Genomic DNA, 18537 nt, shown 5'->3' with positions numbered 1-18537 from the left:
TGGTCCTGACTACAAAGAAGTTGACAGAATTAGTTCAGAGGCTCATCCAGATGAAACGGCAGTGAGGACTGGGAGGATGAGGAGATTCTAGCAAATAGTCTAGTTAGGCATTATTTGCCCCACTGACCTTGATTATGCCAAAGACATTAAGAAAAATTATCTCCAAAACGGACTATTGGAAAACAGAGAGATTATAAAATGTAGTAGTCAGGAGGGAACAGATTCTATTTTGTCAGCGAAGGAAGACTTGACAGGAACTAGAGCTGCTCTTTTCACGGAAGAGAAAGTCCAGAAGCACGTGGGAAGGGAGAGAGGCCTACCGTACGTTCCCCGTCCCGCCATCTTGTGGAACTGCTGCCAGGTGAGCGGTCCCTGCACGTGCTGGATGTTCTCCCAGGTCCTGCCCGTGCGCTTCTTCTGGATGGCGTCCTGGAGAAAGGGCTGCAGGGACAGCAGTGTACGGACCACGTCTTGGGAGGACAGCATGCTGATGTCCAGCACTGCAAGAAAAATGACAGCACAGGACAGGACCCGTCAAGGCGGGCTGCACGACCTCAGCGACAGGCCGTGACGGAGACGTCACTAGCAGTAGAGTCTACTTGCGGCAGACTCTAAGATACTTAGTAAATAATGAATTTTATTATCATTGGAAATAATAAAAGGGGCTAACTATAGAACTGCCTAATAGTGGAAAGGTGAATAGGTCTGACTTTTTAAAACCATAGAGACCTGTTTCCAAGGGTATTCACAAGAAAAGAGAGCTGCAAAAATTTCTTAATGATAGCTTCATAATTACTTTTAGTTTCTTACTTTTCAAAAAATCATTTATTTCTGTATGGCTATGCTGGGTCTCTGTTCCTGTGCGCAGGTTTCTTGCTGCCCTGAACAGGAGGAGGCTGCTCTCTAGTTGCAGTGTGGGGATTCTCTCTGCAGTGGCTTCTCTTGTTGCGGCCTGCAGGCTCCGAGGACAGACTCACCAGGTGTGGCACACCGGCCTAGTGGCCCCATGGCAGGTCAGATCAAACCCGAGTCCCTGCTGCTGCTGCTGCTAAGTCGCTTCAGTCGTGTCTGACTCTGTGCGACCCCATAGACGGCAGCCCACCAGGCTCCCTCGTCCCTGGGATTCTCCAGGCAAGAACACTGGAGCGGGTTGCCATTTCCTTCTCCAATGCATGAAAGCGAAAAGTGAAAGTGAAGTCACACAGTCATGTCCGACTCTTAGCAACTCCATGGACTGCAGTCCACCAGGCTCCTCCATCCATGGGATTTTCCAGGCAAGAGGACTGGAGTGGGGTGCCATTGTCCCTGCACTGGTAGATGGATTCTTAACCACTAGATCACCAGGGAACTCCAGTTTCTTAATTACTTTTGTTCACAAATATCAATGTTTATCTGATTATATGATGAGTGGGAAAAAGGAATTTAAAAAGAAGCTTAGAACAGCTGGGGAGTCACGGTTTCAGAACTCACATTCTTCCTGCTAGCAGGACTCCTTAACCTCGAACATGAAAACCTCTGAAACTCTCCCCAAACTGCACGTGCATGCATGAACACAGGTGTTACTTTTTCCCAGGGCGGGGAGAGGGTCCATAATGCTCATTAAATTCCCTAAAAGATCTGAAGAAAGAAGTACTGAAGTTGGAGGTGGTCAGCTATGCACCCACAGAGCTGGGGTCCTCAAGACCTTTCCTTGCTCTTACTTTTCCGGCTGACGAGGACGGCGGCACAGATGGAAACCTGTGACCTATTTACCAACTGAGCCTGGGACACGCGGTGGGTCTGAAGACATTCTCAGGTGCACCCTCAAATCAAACACAGGTTGCAAAACCATGGCACAGAGGTTTTGTTTTCATTTTGCAATCTGAAACAGACTTCTCATGAAATTTCATACACAAATATGGATTTCCAGCTTCTCTTGAAAAACTAGAAAATGGTCTGACAACCGTGGGGCTGAGACCACTGCACTGCCAGAGGACCACCTCTTGGAGTCGAGGAGCTGCCTCCTTCAGGCAGTTTTTGACACCCCTGCCTCTGCTGCCTGCCTGAGACTGAAGCAGAATTTACCTCCTTTATTTTCAAGCCTGTGCTTCTTTTCTTCTTACAGTAAAGAAAAAAGTAAAGTACTTCTTGTACCCATGGTTCTATCCAATGCAGGAAAATAACAGACCAAAAGAGTTACAGGTTAAAGAAAAATAAAAGCAGAGGCAATTCTTTGTGAACTCTATTCCTATGCATACAAAATAGGATATTGTGGAAGGACACTGCTTTTTTGCAAAGCTGGCTCTCTACATCATTTGTTTACACGATCTGTCTGGTACTTTCAGCATCTGAATTTAGAACCCACATCTCATCTGCAATAAAACATGCTATTCTTCATATCCAAAGATGACACTACTCATCCACCCACCCAGACTGCTTTTCTATCTGAAGGCCACTATCTAATAAAAGAAACCACGTAAGATAATCACCCATAATTCTTTAGGGGAAAGACTTTAATTCATAAATTCATGCAGCAGCCATTAATCCAAGGCCTGCTAAGTATAAGGCACTGTACTTAAACCTAAGGAGTTATAAAAATGAGTATAACCCTTGAAATATTTTCTCGGGCGTCTCTACCTCCAGAAGTCTCCTTGCTTACATAACCTTCTCCTCTGCAAGACTGAGGATGATTCCAAAAGTAGGCTCCATGTTTCTTCCATTCATAGAATCCCGCCAGCTTGGCCTCAGCTCCCACAAACAGCTCTCACTGTGGTCAAAAGACCTGTTTAACACTTATCTTAACAGCCTGGCTTACTGAATGCCTGTTGACCACTCTCTTTGTGGAGCTTGGTTACACAGCAGAATGCAGTCAAGCTCTAACCCAGGCCCTCCTCTGGCTCCACACCTGCTTCCTTCTCAGTGAGCCCTCCTCCTTCACCACGCCCTGGCTTGGGCTATCATCCATGTGCCATCCACTCCCCTTCCCCTGAGCTCCATCCCATAAAGTCCCAAGTGTCCACCTGGACATCTCAAAGGAGATCTTTAAAACTTCCCAAACTCAATTATGACCTTCAGACCTAGTCTTTCCCCAGAACACCTATCTTTGACCAACATGCCACTGTCTGTCCAGGTGTACAAGTCACAAACCTGAGTGACTTCCTTAATCTCTTTCTCCGATCCCCAAAACTCAACGCATTACCAAGTCCTGCCATAATACCTCCCAAACGGCCCTTGACTGTTTCCACTTCTTTTCCATCTCCTGTCCTGGGACACTAAGCCAAGCTACTGGTTCTTCTTTCACCTGCAGCAGGAACTTCTCAGTGTCCTTCAATCCCCTCTTGCCATTTTCTAATCCTCAGTCCTCATTCCAGTCAGAGTCCACTGTTTCTGAGTACACAAATCTGATGGCAGTGTCTCTTCATAACCCATCAAGGACTTGTTAAAACTGAAGACCCAGGGCCCAGGGTGTCCCCAAAGGCTCTTAACAACCTAGCCCTGCTGGCCTCTGGGCTCCTCTGAAGGATGGCCCTCCACACTCGCCATCCCTGCCCTCAGTTAACCTGTACCCAGTGTTGCAATCTTGAATATTTACTGCTTCTTCAAGGAAGTGTCCTCTGACGCCCCATGCTTTCCTCACTTATAATGGTTTGCAGTTATATGCTTATTTGTGTAATTATGTGATTCATGTCATTTTCCAAAATAGATTAGAAAGTCCCTGAGGGCAAGTACCTTGTCTCTTTCATTCACCACTTTTTCCCCCAGGACACATCACAGCATAGACAGAGAATGAATAAAGAAAAGGAACAGTCAGGTGCTCAGCATTCTTAAAGCCGAACTCCAAAAACATTTATCACCTGGAGTTTTTAAGACAGTGACATCCCCAGGAGCCACAACATAAAGTAAAATGAGATTACTGTTACCAGAGACACGAAATACTGGAAAATCAGAGGAAAGAGAAAGTACTCTGTAATGGACAGAAGGCTTCCTGGAAGAAGTATCATGGAAACTTGACCCAGAAGGGTGTGCAGATTATCAGTCTGTGTTATCTAGATCAGGGCTCCCCAACCCCTGGGCCACAGACAAGTACTAGTCTGCGGCCTGTTAGGAACTGGGCTGCACAGCAGGAGGTGAGAGCCGGGCAAGCAAGTGAAGCTTCATCTGTATTTATCCCATCACTCATATCTCCTCCTGGTCCGTGGAAAAACTGTCTCCCATGAAACTGGTCCCAGGTGCCAAAAAGGATAGGGACCACTGATCCCGATGACTTTTATCCCACAACGTAATTACTCTTCTCGAAATGTGTTTCAACATGAAACATTTCCCCATCCTTACATTTCGAATTTCAAGATAGCTCTCACTTGTTTCTATTTTTTAAGAAATAAAATTTAAAATTTTGTCACATAGAGCAAGGCAAGTGTGCAAGTTATCATCATACCAAGGCAGTTCTCAAAGTAAATCTGTATTCCGGGAAACCTACCATTGCTGTGAGGCCAGGAATGCACAGTGGCGCTTCTCACCAGAGCTTCATCCACTTTGCCACCTGTGGGATTATCCACATACTGCCGACCCTGCTCCAAGGCATTAAAGCATTCCGTCCAGTAATCATTATTATCTGCCTGCACCCGGTCGTAACTCCAGCTCACACAGGGAAGGGTCTGGCGACTGTTGGAGGAAATGTAATCTAGGAAACTCAGTGAAGCAAAAGGCTGTGTGTGTTGGTTCTGCAAGAGGAGGAGAAGGCTTATCGGTGGCTCCTGGGGTTTTCTGGCTCCTTCCATCTGAGGAAGGAAGGTGGTCTGACACATCATTAGGCGCCTTTCGGCAGCCTGACCAATGTCAGAATTCTTCCCAAAAATATCCAACTCATCTTCAAGGAAGAGTCCCGAATTATAACCAAGTTTGCGATTCATGATCGCACTGAACCCACAGGTGCAGCGGTACTGGTCCTCATTGGAAGAGTCGGGGATGTAGAGCCCGACATCCGCCCCTTTGATGTTCATGTTGCAGGCACAGATGCAACAGCTGTCAAAGTTTCTGTCTTTAAAGATGTTCATCACGGAATCCGAAAGAATCAGGGTGACATAGAGACTGTGGGCCTCAGGGATTGGCTGCATGGTGGCGGGCTCCACAGAATTGAGAGGCCGAGTGGTAGAGGGGGTGGAGGCTGGTGAGCCCTGGTCGGTGCTATCATACTTCACAGAGCCCTGACCACTGGCAGTGCCCCCTCCTCTGGGAGTTCTTGGTGTCCTAGGGGTTCGTGGTGTGGGGACAGAGAAGCGAGGGGTTGCTGGGGATGGTAAAACTCCTGCTCCACTGTTGCTGGCTGGGGCAGCGCTGTTGAGCGTCACCGGCGTGTTCATCTGTGGCGTGTTCAGATAATCTGGATCTGCCATGCTCCCGACACTAGGCACATTGCTGCAAGAGAGATGGCACCGTGTGAGAACAGGGGGCAGGTCACGGGTGCCAGACACACACCTCAGCACCCCAGCCCGGCCTGGCCACTTCTTATTTATGCATGCTATCGCCTGGTTTATTTGGTTTTGTTTTCTTTTTTTTTAAGGATTCAAAGGAGTCAGTACAGTGTGTGGAAAAACAAGCAGCAAGGTATGAAGAGTAAGTCAATACAGCAGTGCCCTTCCACTTAGTCACACTTCAGCAAGCCTCCTCTTCATCTTTTGAGGAAACTTTTGCTATTTTTAACAAGAAAACATGATGCTGGGTTTGGACAAAGTAGTTCTGAAGAACTCTTAACTACTAAATAGAACTTTAACACATGAGCTCAGATGCCAAATTAGCTAGAAGACCATAGATGAAATTCCCATCTAATTTGCAATTACAATTTTGTCCTTTTTTGAGACTGAAAGTCTGCCAGTGTACTTGTTCTCTGAGGCTATAATCTACATATGATTCTACAGTAGTTATAATCAAACGCACATGAAAATTTAACATTTTTCTTGTTTCCAAAAAATGCAGTCCTATCTAGCTAGCATTTTTATCGTAATGAGTGACCATGAGGGAATTCTATCTGAGGAACCCATTGGCCAGTCATATATTACAGTGAATACAAATGTTACACATGCTGCCAAGAGGACTTAGTATTAATTCGGTCTTTGCATGTAAGTATACATGCTACATCAAAGTGTCCAAACTGCTAACAGGTTTCTGTGGTGGGCAACTGCAGTTCATCCTCTATTTTCCATATGCCATGCAAAACAGCATGAGTTTGAATCCCCAGAGACAATCACACTGTGCTGTTTTCTCATAAGCAGTGACTTCTGTCTGGAACAGCCACAAAGAAAACAAAACAGTGTCCACGATTTTGTAATAAAAGTTCTTATTGTAATAAAATGTTCTTGATATACATTCTTAGAGGTACCCATAAAACAGATTGGGATCACTCTTTCCAATTAGAAGGTATCAAAAGAAATAAGATTTTTTAAATGCTTAAAATTCTTCTATTAATACTGTACTTAAACTAATGTTCCTCCAATAAAGTACATATTCATTCACTTATAATTTGAAAGAAGAATGTCATAAAGTAATGGCTCTTTGAATCATTTTCTTCTGATTTTTAATTAGCTATGCCTAACCTACCAACCTGAAAATCCAAATCAGGCTCTGCAAAGAAATGTTCAATCTGAGGCACAGCGGTGTCTTTGAGTACAGATAACGCGTGACCCAGAAACCCTGATCAGCAATCACTGCTATCTCAGAGAGCAAAATAGTAAGTGTGTAATAATGATCTTTACTCTAATTGGACTCCTTTCAAATTTTCCTGTTCAACAAAACTCTAAAATGATTATGCAGTTCAGATCAGAAAAGGAACTACAACGATTAACTGAAAACCTAAATAATTAAATTGCTCCCAAGGCAGTAAAATGGTTTATTGTGTATAGGAACCTGACTTTTCCCATTCAAGAAAAATGAACTGAGGACCAACCAACCCCATCCTAGTTGCTGGGTATGCAACAGTGGGAAAAAAAAAGAGGAAGGAAAGTCAGTGCATGGCAAGTATGAGAGGCATCAAGAGATTGCTGGTGTGTTCTGTAATAAAGCGGGAGGACTTCCCTGCAGCTCAAACAGTAAAGAATCTGCCTGCGATGCAGGAGACCAGGGTTCAATCCCTGGGTTGGGAAGTTCCTCTGGAGAAGGGAATGGCAACCCACTCCACTATTCTTGCTTGGAGAAGTCCATGGACAGAGAAGCCTGGGGGGCTACAGTTCATGGGGTCGCAGAGAGTCAGACACAACTGAGCAACTAATACACACACACACACACACAGTGACACACACACACACAGTGATGCAGACCACAGCAGGAGAACGTCCCACAGGCCACAACTGTGCAGTCCAGGAAGTAAGGGAACCACCAGCCCCACGTGCTGAACTTAAAGGCGCAGTACACTTATTTCATCCAAGAGAGTTAACAGTGCCAGTTTAGAACACCAAGAATCTCTGGGGTGGCAGACAACAGATTTCGATCTAAACAATGATCTAATTATCTAGTTACAGAAACTATCTTGCAGCAAAGGGGTGTGTGTTACTGGTTTGAGGAGCTTGTGTAAGAGGCTAGGCTGTGGAATGGCTCCTGAAGCGGCTGCACTGCTTGTGATCAGCATGCTAACCCCTGGCGTGCTAGTTGCTCCAGCTGTGCCAGCCAGTTTGAGACAAAACAAGCTGGGACACGACTGGAGAACGGCAGCAGAGAATAAGCCAGGCCCTGCCCTACAGAGTGCTTCTGGGCACACACTTTCATCCTGTTGGTGGCATGTTGCTTCCACAACCATTAGTTCTCAGAGCATTTCAAAAATCTTGTGCCTGAAACTCCATGTTAAAGAGGAGAAGACCTAGGTAAAAGAATCCCTTAAGGTCATACAGAGACTAAACAAAAAAGGCAGGAATTCGAGTCCTATGACTCCATGTACTTCTCCAAGTCTAAGGTTCTTTTAAAGTACTTCGCTGTCACAGTTTTTCATTACAATACAGACTTTATACAAACATAAGCATAAAGCCTGCTTATAAAATTAAAGTTGATTTCATTAAGATGATTTCTATACAAGGTCACAAAAGTAGCCCACAAACTGGACCTACAGCATAAATTTGTCTTAGCTTTTAGAATGTAACTCTGAATTAACTGTCAACAATTTTTTCTGTGTGTGTGTGGGGGGGGGGGGGGGCGGGGGGCAGGGCGGGGCGCGCTACACATCTTGCAGGATTTTAGTTCGCTGACCAAGGATTGAACCCAGGCCATTCACAGTGAAAGTGCCAATTCCTAACCACTGGACTGCCAGGGAATTCCCAACTATCAACATTTTAAAAAGGAAATGTACATTAAAATCTCTCACATTCCTGCCTGAACAACTCCCTAAGGTTGAACTGCCAAAAAAAAAAGCAAAAAGAAAAAAAATAAAAGTCCCTTTGAAGGGGACAACACACACTCTCAAACAGTTTGCTGTTGGCCCCGCTCTCCCCACACCCCTACAGCGACACTGAATGTCAGTGGCAGCTAGTATTTTGCTCGACCCTGTCCACTCCATTCACATATTGCTTACTTGGTCCTGACAGACATTTGCGTTTGTGGCCTTTTACTTTAAAGCGTTTACATTATGTCATTAAGAAATTATCAATCAAAGGGAAAACTAATTCTGCACTGTTGAAGTCAGAATTATTTGGGGACAGTACAAACTACGTACAAGCTATGACAAATACTTCCTTTTCCCTCCTCCATATCACAGCACCGTTCTATTGCTGCTTTTTGTATGACATGGGGTCAGCAACAGAAATTAGCATATGAATACTTAACCTTAAAGTGCCTTAAGTAAACACATCTGAAATCATCAAAGTACATATAATGAAGTACTTACCATCTCACCCTAAAAATATTATCTACTCCAATCTACTGCTTGGTTCTGTGACAGACACTAATTTGACACTGAATGACCATAAACACCATGGTTCTCCACACAAATAACCTCAATGTTCCCATATATATGAAATTTAGAAAATAATATTTTCAACACAAAAGAATATGTGTTGCCGATGAAGTTTCAAATGAAATGCTGTCATCATGTAAAGTAAATACTTAGGTTAAATGATACAAATCCCATTAAATACAGCAGGCGACTTGACACGATCCCAGCACATACTTGTAGCCATCTCTAATGAAAGTGGCTGCAGGCGGCATGGGCAGCTGCTCAATTTTAGGAGGGATTGCCCACGAAGGCCGGAACAGACAGGCATCAGGAATCTTCAGAGGTAGCAGGCACTGGCTCGGCAACATCTTCAGTGGAGCAAACATGGAGGATCCCACAAAAGGCTGAAAAGTTGGAACTTTGTGCACGTACGAAAAGTCCTGTGACAACAAAGTGGGGTTGGTGATCAAGCTGGTAAACAACTTGCGGACATACCATAATAGCAACAAAAATGACTGAATTCACTATTTCTCTTATCTGATCAATGGAAAAATGTGAATGACAACATTTAAATTAGTCAAAAGACACTAATTAATATGCCAAGTGACATACCACATGATCTAGTTCAGAGAACCCTTAGGAACATATGTATATACTGCATATAGACAATACTATTTTAAAGAAGTTGTAGAAAAGTGTGCTTTAAAACCACCCTGCCTTTGTATGGGCTTCCCAGCTGGCGCTAGTGGTAAAGAGTCCATCTGCTAATGTAGGAGATATGAGAGACATGGGTTCGATCCTTGGGTATTCTTGCCTGGAGAATCTCATGAACAGAGGAGCCTGATGGGCTGTGGTTTATGGGGTTGCACGGAGCTGGACACAACTGAAGAGTCTAAGCATGCATGCATGTCTGTGTACAGTAATATCCTGGCAATTACCTTTATTTCCTCTGGCTTGGGACTTCCTAATCCATCTTCCACTTCCATCTTGAATTCAGTGAGCTGTGTTGAAACCATACTGACCATCGGGCTTTCCATCATGCCTAATGCTGTCACTGTCTCTGAGCTGATCCCATCTTTATAATTCATCACAGGAGAAAATGCAGGGTGCTGTTCCAAAGAAGGAGGGGTGGGGAACATCCTCTGCAGGTCTGCAACTGCTAAAAATAAATAAATAAAGTAAAATTTTTAACAGGCCTGACTTCTTTAAAAAAAAAAAATCCCAGTTCATAATCAGGCCCCCTAGTTGGCATCAGAAATAATGTTGACTGAATGGGCATATCTGTTACATGATAGAGGACTAATAATGGAAGTTCCTAAAAAGAAGGCCATGAGCAGAAAATTAGCCTTTGCTGAATCTTTATCACTGTCCTCTTGACACTTTATAATTTGGCTTCACATTAATTACGTGAACAAAGTCTACATAAACATAATTTTTTCCCCCTTCTAACAACTGATACCCTGAAAAATCTAAGGAAATGAAACTTCATAGTCAGGATTAATAATCATACCTAGAACAAAAGATAATTTATTGAAAATCAACTGGAGAAAAATTATCTTTTAAATAATATTTAGAACAGTGATTCTCAACCTTTTTTAAAAAAATCATTGTTATATACCTGAGGTTAACCATCATCATTTCCAGTGTCTCTTTAAGGCACTGATGCTTAAAGTAGTAGTGTATGGAATGAAATGCAAGTTGTGGTTATGAAATCTGGCCACTAGGGGGTATCCTGTACAGCAAATGTATTTGCATATTTGGAGGCACAAGTTTAAACCAGTGATGTAGAAACACATCTAACTCCTCAGTTCTCAACCACACTGCTCTTTCTAGCAACATCAACATTTAAACAGTAACTACTGTCTATAGCAGTGTAATTTACTGCAACTACTGAACAGATGTTAACACGACTTACAGCAATGGATCAGAACTTAATAAAGAATAGCTGCCCTGTGCTCACGCCTGAGGCAGAGCTGTACAGAGGAGCGGCAGTGGGCTGGTCCCCCACTCAGGTGGTCCCACCACAGCGCTGCTGTGTCCCAGTCACTTCCTCCCTCCGGGCCTAGTTCCTTCATCTAGAAGGAAAGGCTTGACTAGGAGTGTGATTCTCATTAGGCTTGCTTTCTCCCTTTGTTTATGGAGGGAGGGGAAAGCTGCCTCCCTGTGGAGCAGAAAAGGGTGAGAACCTCTGGATTAGATGATTTTTACCATGTTTCCTAGTTAATTAGATAATCCTGAATAATCTACCCTCTCTTGCCCTCAGGGACCAACAAGGGGAGAAAAAGGCCAATAGGCAGGGTTTCAGATCTCAACTTTTACTTCCATTAGAGAAGCTCCACTTCTATTTAACTTTTATAATAGAATTCTGTATAAGATTTCATTTGACAAAACAGTACCTGCTGCTGCTATGGAAAAAAAGTTAAAAAACAGAGCGAAGAAGAAGAAAACCTATTGTAAAACTCCCAAGATGATCTTCAAGGTACTTTCTTGCTGCAATAGTATTTGACCCTAAGATCATGTAACCATTCACAGTATTAGGGATACAAGCCAAGCCAGAAACTATCATAGAACCACCAGACAGATTATATAGTTGATAAGTCCTGCAGCTGAAAAACAGGTCTTCAGATGCAGCAGCAACCAAATCAATACATCTTCTTTAAAATAAGACTAAAAACTTTAATACAGAAAAATAGGTTTTTCTTGAAATATATTCATCATCTTTAACTTTTGGTCCCTATTCCTTTTCCCAAGCCAAAGAGCAGCTACTGTTCAATGTAAAGATAAAATTAATTTGTAAGTAGAGTGTTTTAAAACACGTGTCTGCTTCATCACGTCTTCAAACTCCTATTACATTACAGAACTTAATTAACAGAGCAGATATTTGGAAAATAATGAAACTATATAAATTCACTTTGAATTAAAATGACAATGAACTTAAACACAGCCCTTTCCTAATTTATTAAGTATTCAAGCTATGGTACAAAATGTTATCCCAAAATTATTTTATTCAATTTGTTTTCAAATTTTCTCTGAGAAATGTAAAAAAGGCATTTGCCATTTAGGGCTCCTCAATTTTTTCAATGCTACTGAACACAGTTATATATCTCAGTTTTCAAAGCCTCAGCCACCTTGATCATTTTTGTCAAAGGTAAGAGAGAACACAGACCAAAAGTATGGATAAAATGATATTTCACTTGCCAGAGATTTATGTTAAAAAGCGGTCTTCACCATTCTCATTATGAGCTATTCATCAGGAAGACTTGTAACCTCTCCATAGCTTTAATTTCCTCATCAACAAAATGGGAATAATATCTCCCTCATATTTTTTGTGCATGTTAAATGAGATCAGGTATGCACAGAAGTTTGCCAGGTTCATCTAAATACTCAGAAAGTAGTGAGAGTCAGCAATAATTAGTCCTCCCTCCTAATTTTGGTTTGATTAGAAAAAGATGGAAAAGGCTATTCAGTCACAGGAAATTCCTGAAATGACCCTAAAAAGTTTTGAGATGAAAAACGGAACTGGACTCAAAGTAGCTAAGGCAGAAAGAAAACAGAAACCTAGAGAAACATTCTGGTGCTCTAAAGGAGAAAAATATTGCCTGTAGTAGAATCGCCTGTTCAATTTCCTCCCCATAAAATGACTAATGTGAATGTGGGAACAGCTACCAGGATGGACTGGAGTTTAACAGTCTTGCCCACAAAGCTCCACTTCCTCATCCCTGCCAGTCCTCAAGACCTGCTGCACTTCAGCAGGAACTCACCATTCAGGACACTCTCCATTTCCTACCCTGTATGTCAAGTATTTATGCAGAAGACCAAAGCCTTCCAACAGAAGCATCATCGCCAAGATTAATTTCTCAGTATTCATCCCTTACAAATAGTAACTGCTCTTGTAGAATAAAAAGCCAATTCAAAAGTCCAACTCTTTCATTCTGCCTCCTCAAAGTCTCACACTTCAAACTGACATGCTTTCCAAGATAATTCATAAGTGACTGGTTTATAATAAAGCCTAAGAGAAATGTTTCATTTTAATTAATGTAACAATACTTACTTAACACAGACTTGATGCTAAATTAACTGTTACTATAGGTTGATTTCTTCATTATTACATATGCAAATGAGTAATTATGGACCTATGCTGTGCAAGAGAGGATCTGCTAGCCACATGGCTATGGAGCATCCAAAAGGGGGCCCCATCTATCCTGAGATATGCTTGTGTGTAAAAGGTACCCTGGATTCCAGAGTTAATACAAAAATGGAATGTAAAAATCTCAGTATTTTTATGCTGATGACATATAAAAATGACGTACTGGATACATTGAGTCAAATTAAATATACTATTAAAATTAATTTCACAGGGTTCTTTTTACTTTTGAATGCAACTAACAGAAAATTTAAAATTACCTTATGTGGCTCTCATTTGTGGCTTCCCTTGTACTTGTCTTGGATGGTGCTGCTATTCTAGACATTTCAACGTCGATGTACAATAAGCTACTGTAGAAATTAAGAGTTTTCTGCCATGCTATTTTCATTGTCTCATCTTTGAAGGAAATACTGTGCATATGTCCCCCCCAACACACACGCACACATACTTTGACATGTTAATTAGGTCCTCTGACTCTTGTTTATCTGTTTTTCCTGATGCCAATATTTTTGCAATATTTCCAATTTATTAATTCTTATATCCTGCACTTTATCATAAAATTCTGAGTAGCTTCTTATTGAAGCAATTCCTTTTGGAACAGAAATGAGAGAAAAAAGAGAGAATACACCATATTCTTTACTGGCAATGACACTAACAAGTAGGATGTTTCTGAGTGAATAATCTTGGACAAGTTATCAGACATTTTAACATCTAACATAATTACATATCAATGTGTCAAAAAAAAGCACAGCAACTGGTTAAATGCAAGGGAAGAATTCATTCATCTGCCTTATTCCAGATGAATCTACTTTAATAATGTTTCTTTTAATCTGTGAATTTCATGTTTGTAAAATTCTGCAGTGCAGAGTAATAAAAAAAAGAAAAATGTTTAATTAAAAAAAACTACAGCAACTGGCTGGCTATCATTATTCATTTTCATACATGTCATGCTTGAGAAAGCTTTGCATATTTTAAAAAGCTATGGATCCACTAAAGCTGTCAAAATCCAATCTCTGTATACTTCACAGTTCTACATTTGAGTAAATCAGCAGTACATTTATAGGTTCATAAAACTTTTTGACTCATCCCTATGACATGGTGGTTTTTCCCCTCAATTTGTTCTCATTACCAGCTGAAGTTAATGAGAAGGTATTCAAGAATGATTTGCAATGGAATTGTGTTTCGGTTCCAGAGTACCCATATAAGCAACCTTGACTTTCTTCTCTCTTGTAGAATAATGTTTCTTAGGAAAAAAAGAAAGTTTTTCGTCCACATACATAACAAAACTAGTTGCTATCTTTAACGAAACACAAAATCTTCAATATCAATCAGAAAAAGGACCATAGAAAACAATTATTCATCACCCTTGTATGAACTAAATTTGTGAAAATGGAAACATTCTACACAAGCTCTTATGGCAGAATGTTGCTCTGAAAACCACTGCGCAGCATCTGCCCTGCTGGGAGAGGACCAGGAGAAAAACAAACTGAAACACATGTTTCATAGTTTAAACCATGAAAGTTAATTTGAAAACAAAAGAATTCAAATTTAAATGGGTCTCTTAGCTACCTGCCACCCTAGGAATACCAATTTATACAAGTTTTATTTTCAGTATTCTGTTAAAATGAGAAAAAAAAAAAAGGAGGGGACTCAGGTGAGGCACCACTGAGGATGAGAACATTATGTATATATCAGGAGCAGTCCTTTTCTTACTTGGTGGATAAGGAACAGCAGCTCTTCCATCCTTCCCAAGAGGCCGGTCTTCTGTCCCAACTGTAGGCATTTTTGATGAGCGCAGTGCAGGTGACACAGCCTAAGAAGAGATTATTAAACAATTATTAAAACCGAACAGCACATTTGTATATAAGCAGGGCGGTAGTTAGCTATTGCTTAGAGTGTATGGCTATTGATATTTTAAAAAAATAGAAACACACTTCCCTACAAATTTTCACCAGGTGAACATCCAGAAATACTAGCAGACAGTGACACAGAAGAGATGATTACAACCTTATCAAGTATGAGAAACGCACTGACTGGGTCTTCTTGTCACGGGTCAGGGGAGGGCAGACTGCCAACTGAGCAGAGCTCCCAGACCTTGGGCCAATTCCCTCTCCAAGGTCATGAGAGAAGCAGTTTCAGGGACACAATAATCACATCAAGGGGGTGCCTCCAAGTAGTAACTGGGCATCAGTCTGGTTTTCCTTCTGTTTGGAAGCAGACAGCTAAAAGAGATGACCTCAAGCCCTCCCAAGCTATTACTCTTATTTTTCACCACACACACACACACGAAAGATATTTCCTATTCCTATTTCTTGGGCTTCCAAGGTGGCTCAAGTGGTAAAGAATCCACCTGCTAATGTGGGAGATGCAAGAGATGTGGTTTCAACCTCTGGGTTGGGAAGATCCCCTAGAGAAGGAAATGGCAACCCATTCCAGCATCCTTGCCTGGGAAATTCCACGAACAGAGGAGCCTGGTGGGCTAGAGTCTGTGGGGTCACAAAGAGTCAGACACAACTTAGTGACTGAGCACACACATTCCTACTTCTACAGTTACTGTTCACCTTCATGAAAAAAAAACCCTTACCTCATAAAATTATTGAAATATATATTCAATACATTTGAAGAAGGTTTTTCCCTGATTTGCTAAGTTCGGTTAGTCGCTCAGACATGTCTGACTTTTTGCGACCCCATGAACCACAGGACGCCAGGCCTCCCTGTCCATCACCAATACCTGGAGTTTACTCAAACTCATGTCCACTGAGTCGCTAATGCCATCCAACCATCTCATCCTCTGTCATTCCCTTCTCCTCCTGCCCTCAATCTTTCCCAGCATCAGGGTCTTCTCAAATGAGTCAGCTCTTTGCATCAGGTGGCCAAAGGATTGGAGTTTCAGCTTCAATATCAGTCCTTCCAATGAACACTCAGGATTGATTTCCTTTATGATGGACCGGTTGGATTTTTCTGCAGTCCAAGGGACTTTCAAAAGTCTTCTCCAATACCACAGTTCAAAAGCATCAATTCTTCGGCACTCAGCTTTGTTTATAGTCCAACTCTCATATCCATACAGGACTACTGGAAAAACCATAGCCTTAGCTAGATGGACCTTTGTTGGCAAAATAATGTCTCTGCTTTTTAATATGCTATCTAACTTTCAGTCATAACTTTCCTTCCAAGGAGTAAGCATCTTTTAATTTCATGGCTGCAGTCATCATCTGCAGTGATTTTGGAGCCCAGAAAAATTAAGTCTGCCACTGTTTCCCTGTCTACGTACCATGAAGTGATGGGGACCGGATGCCATGATCTTAGTTTTCTGAATGTTGAGCTTTAAGCCAACTTTTTCACTCTCCTCTTTCATTTAATTAAGAGGCTCTTTAGTTCTTTACTTTCTGCCATAAGGGTATGTCATGTGAATATCTGAGGTTATTGATATTTCTCCTGGCAATCTTGATTCCAGTTTGTTCTTCATCCAGTCCAGCATTTCTCATGATGTACTCTGCATAGATGTTGAATAAGCAGGGTGACAATATACAGCCTTGACATACTCCTTTTCCTATTTGGAACCAGTTTGTTGTTCCATGTCCAGTTCTAACTGTTGCTTCCTGACCTGCATACAGATTTCTTAGGGGGCAAGTCAAGTGCTCTGGTATTTCCATCTCTTTCAGAATTTTCCACAGTTTATTGTGATACACACAGTCAAAGGCTTTGGCATGGTCAATAAAGCAGAAATAGATGTTTTTCTGGAACTCTTGCTTTTTCAATGATCCAGCGGATGTTGGCAATTTGATCTCTGGTTCCTCTGCCTTTTCTAAATCCAGCTTGAACATCTGGAAGTTCACATTTCAAGTACTGCTGAAGCCTGGCTTGGAGAATTTTGAGCATTCCTTTACTAGCATGTGAGATGAGTGCAATTGTGTGGTAGTTTGAGCATTCTTTGGCATTGCTTTGCTTTGGGATTGGAACGAAAACTGACCTTTTCCAGTCCTGTGGCCACTGCTGAGTTTTCCAAATTTGTTGGCATATTTGCAGCACTTCCTAAATCATCTTTTAAGATTTGAAATAGCTCAACTGGAATTCCACCACCTCCACTAGCTTTGTTTGTAGTGATGCTTCCTAAGGCCCACTTGACTTCATATTCCAGGATGTCTGGCTCTAGGTGAGTGATCACACCATCATGATTATCTGGGTTGTGAAGATCTCTTCTGTACAGTTCTTCTGTGTATTCTTGCCACCTCTCCTTAATATCTTGTGCTTTTGTAAGGTCCATACCATTTCTGTCCTTTATTGAGCCCATCTTTGCATGAAATGCTCCCTTGGTAACTCTTAATTTTCTGGAAGAGAACTCTAGTCTTTCCCATTATATTGTTTTCCTCTATTTGTTTGCACTGATCGCTGAGGAAGGCTTTCTTATCTCTCCTTGCTATTCTTTGGAACTCTGCATTCAAATGGGTATATCTTTCCTTTTCTCCTTTGCTTTTTGCTTCTCTTCTTTTCACAGCTATTTTTAAGGCCTCCTCAGACAACCATTTTGCATTTTTGCATTTCTTTTTCCTGGGGATGGTCTTGATTCCTGTCTCCTGTATAATGTCACGAACCTCTGTCCATAGTTCATCAGGCACTCTATCAGATCTAGTCCCTTTAAATCTATTTCTCACTTCCACTGTATAATCATAAGGGATTTGATTTAGGTCATACCTGAATGGTCTAGTGGTTTTCCCCACTTTCTTCAATTTAAGTCTGAATTTGGCAATGAGGAGTTCATGATCTGAGCCACAGTCAGCTCCTGAATTAAGTCCCTTAATAGGCAAGATTATGTTTAAGAATGCAAATGAATTGAAAGCAAGATAAAGCAAAAAAAAAAAAAAATCTCACAAATAGAAGGCCTTTTATGTTCACTTACTCAATGGAGAATCCCCATGGACAGAGGAGCTTGGAAGGCTACAGTCCAGGAGGTCTCAAAGAGTTGGACATGACTGAGCCACTAAGCACACATTCAATGTTATGCAGTTGAAATGTGAAAAACTAAAGTCTGGGGGTCGAAACCTGGAAAATAGTCTCCCAATTCCAGTTACTAATAAAATGAATTAGCAAAATGATCCTAAGGGAAACTGTTCCTTTGATTAAATGCCAGGCCAGAAGTCAGAGTAGAAACAACCATTCCAGAGAAATGGAAATTAAGATTAAAACTGTCCTATTCTCCTTTGCATATTAACATTACTAAAATATATTTTTAAAAAACAGAGTAAACATCTCTTCATTTAGTCAGTAGTTCACAATTTATACATAGAGTAAGGACGATGGTTCAGAGCAGAGACAAAAATCACTAGGGATGTTGGATATGAACAGAAACTGGGTGACTCTACAAAGCTTGGTTTTTTCTTTTCTTACATCTCTCTTTCTACTTATTTTTAATTCCTTTACTTTTCACACTTTCTTCTCACCACCACCAAACCAAAGCATCTGAACTAACCCTCACTAAAACCAATCCTAGATAATACATGGCTTT

General features: G+C 41.5%; 1 protein-coding gene across 2 annotated transcripts in view; it reads right to left on the bottom strand.

The window, feature by feature from the left end:
* MED13L (mediator complex subunit 13L) overlaps positions 1 to 18537 on the bottom strand; it is a 282965-nt gene that overhangs the window by 24649 nt on the left and 239779 nt on the right. The window contains exons 14-18 of one of the 2 annotated variants that reach the window (XM_068989585.1): positions 14748 to 14847; positions 9829 to 10049; positions 9125 to 9330; positions 4457 to 5394; positions 321 to 500 (exon numbers count right to left, since the gene is read on the bottom strand). In XM_068989585.1, the coding sequence (XP_068845686.1) occupies positions 321 to 500; positions 4457 to 5394; positions 9125 to 9330; positions 9829 to 10049; positions 14748 to 14847 (1645 nt within the window). The remainder of the gene's footprint in view (positions 1 to 320; positions 501 to 4456; positions 5395 to 9124; positions 9331 to 9828; positions 10050 to 14747; positions 14848 to 18537) is intronic. The other variant, XM_068989586.1, reaches the window with a different exon arrangement.

Source organism: Capricornis sumatraensis, chromosome 17 (assembly GCF_032405125.1).
Source record: "Capricornis sumatraensis isolate serow.1 chromosome 17, serow.2, whole genome shotgun sequence".
Lineage (NCBI taxonomy): Eukaryota > Metazoa > Chordata > Mammalia > Artiodactyla > Bovidae > Capricornis > Capricornis sumatraensis.
The sequence above is the reverse complement of the archived record's forward strand: the minus strand, read 5'-3'. Positions and strand labels throughout refer to the sequence as shown.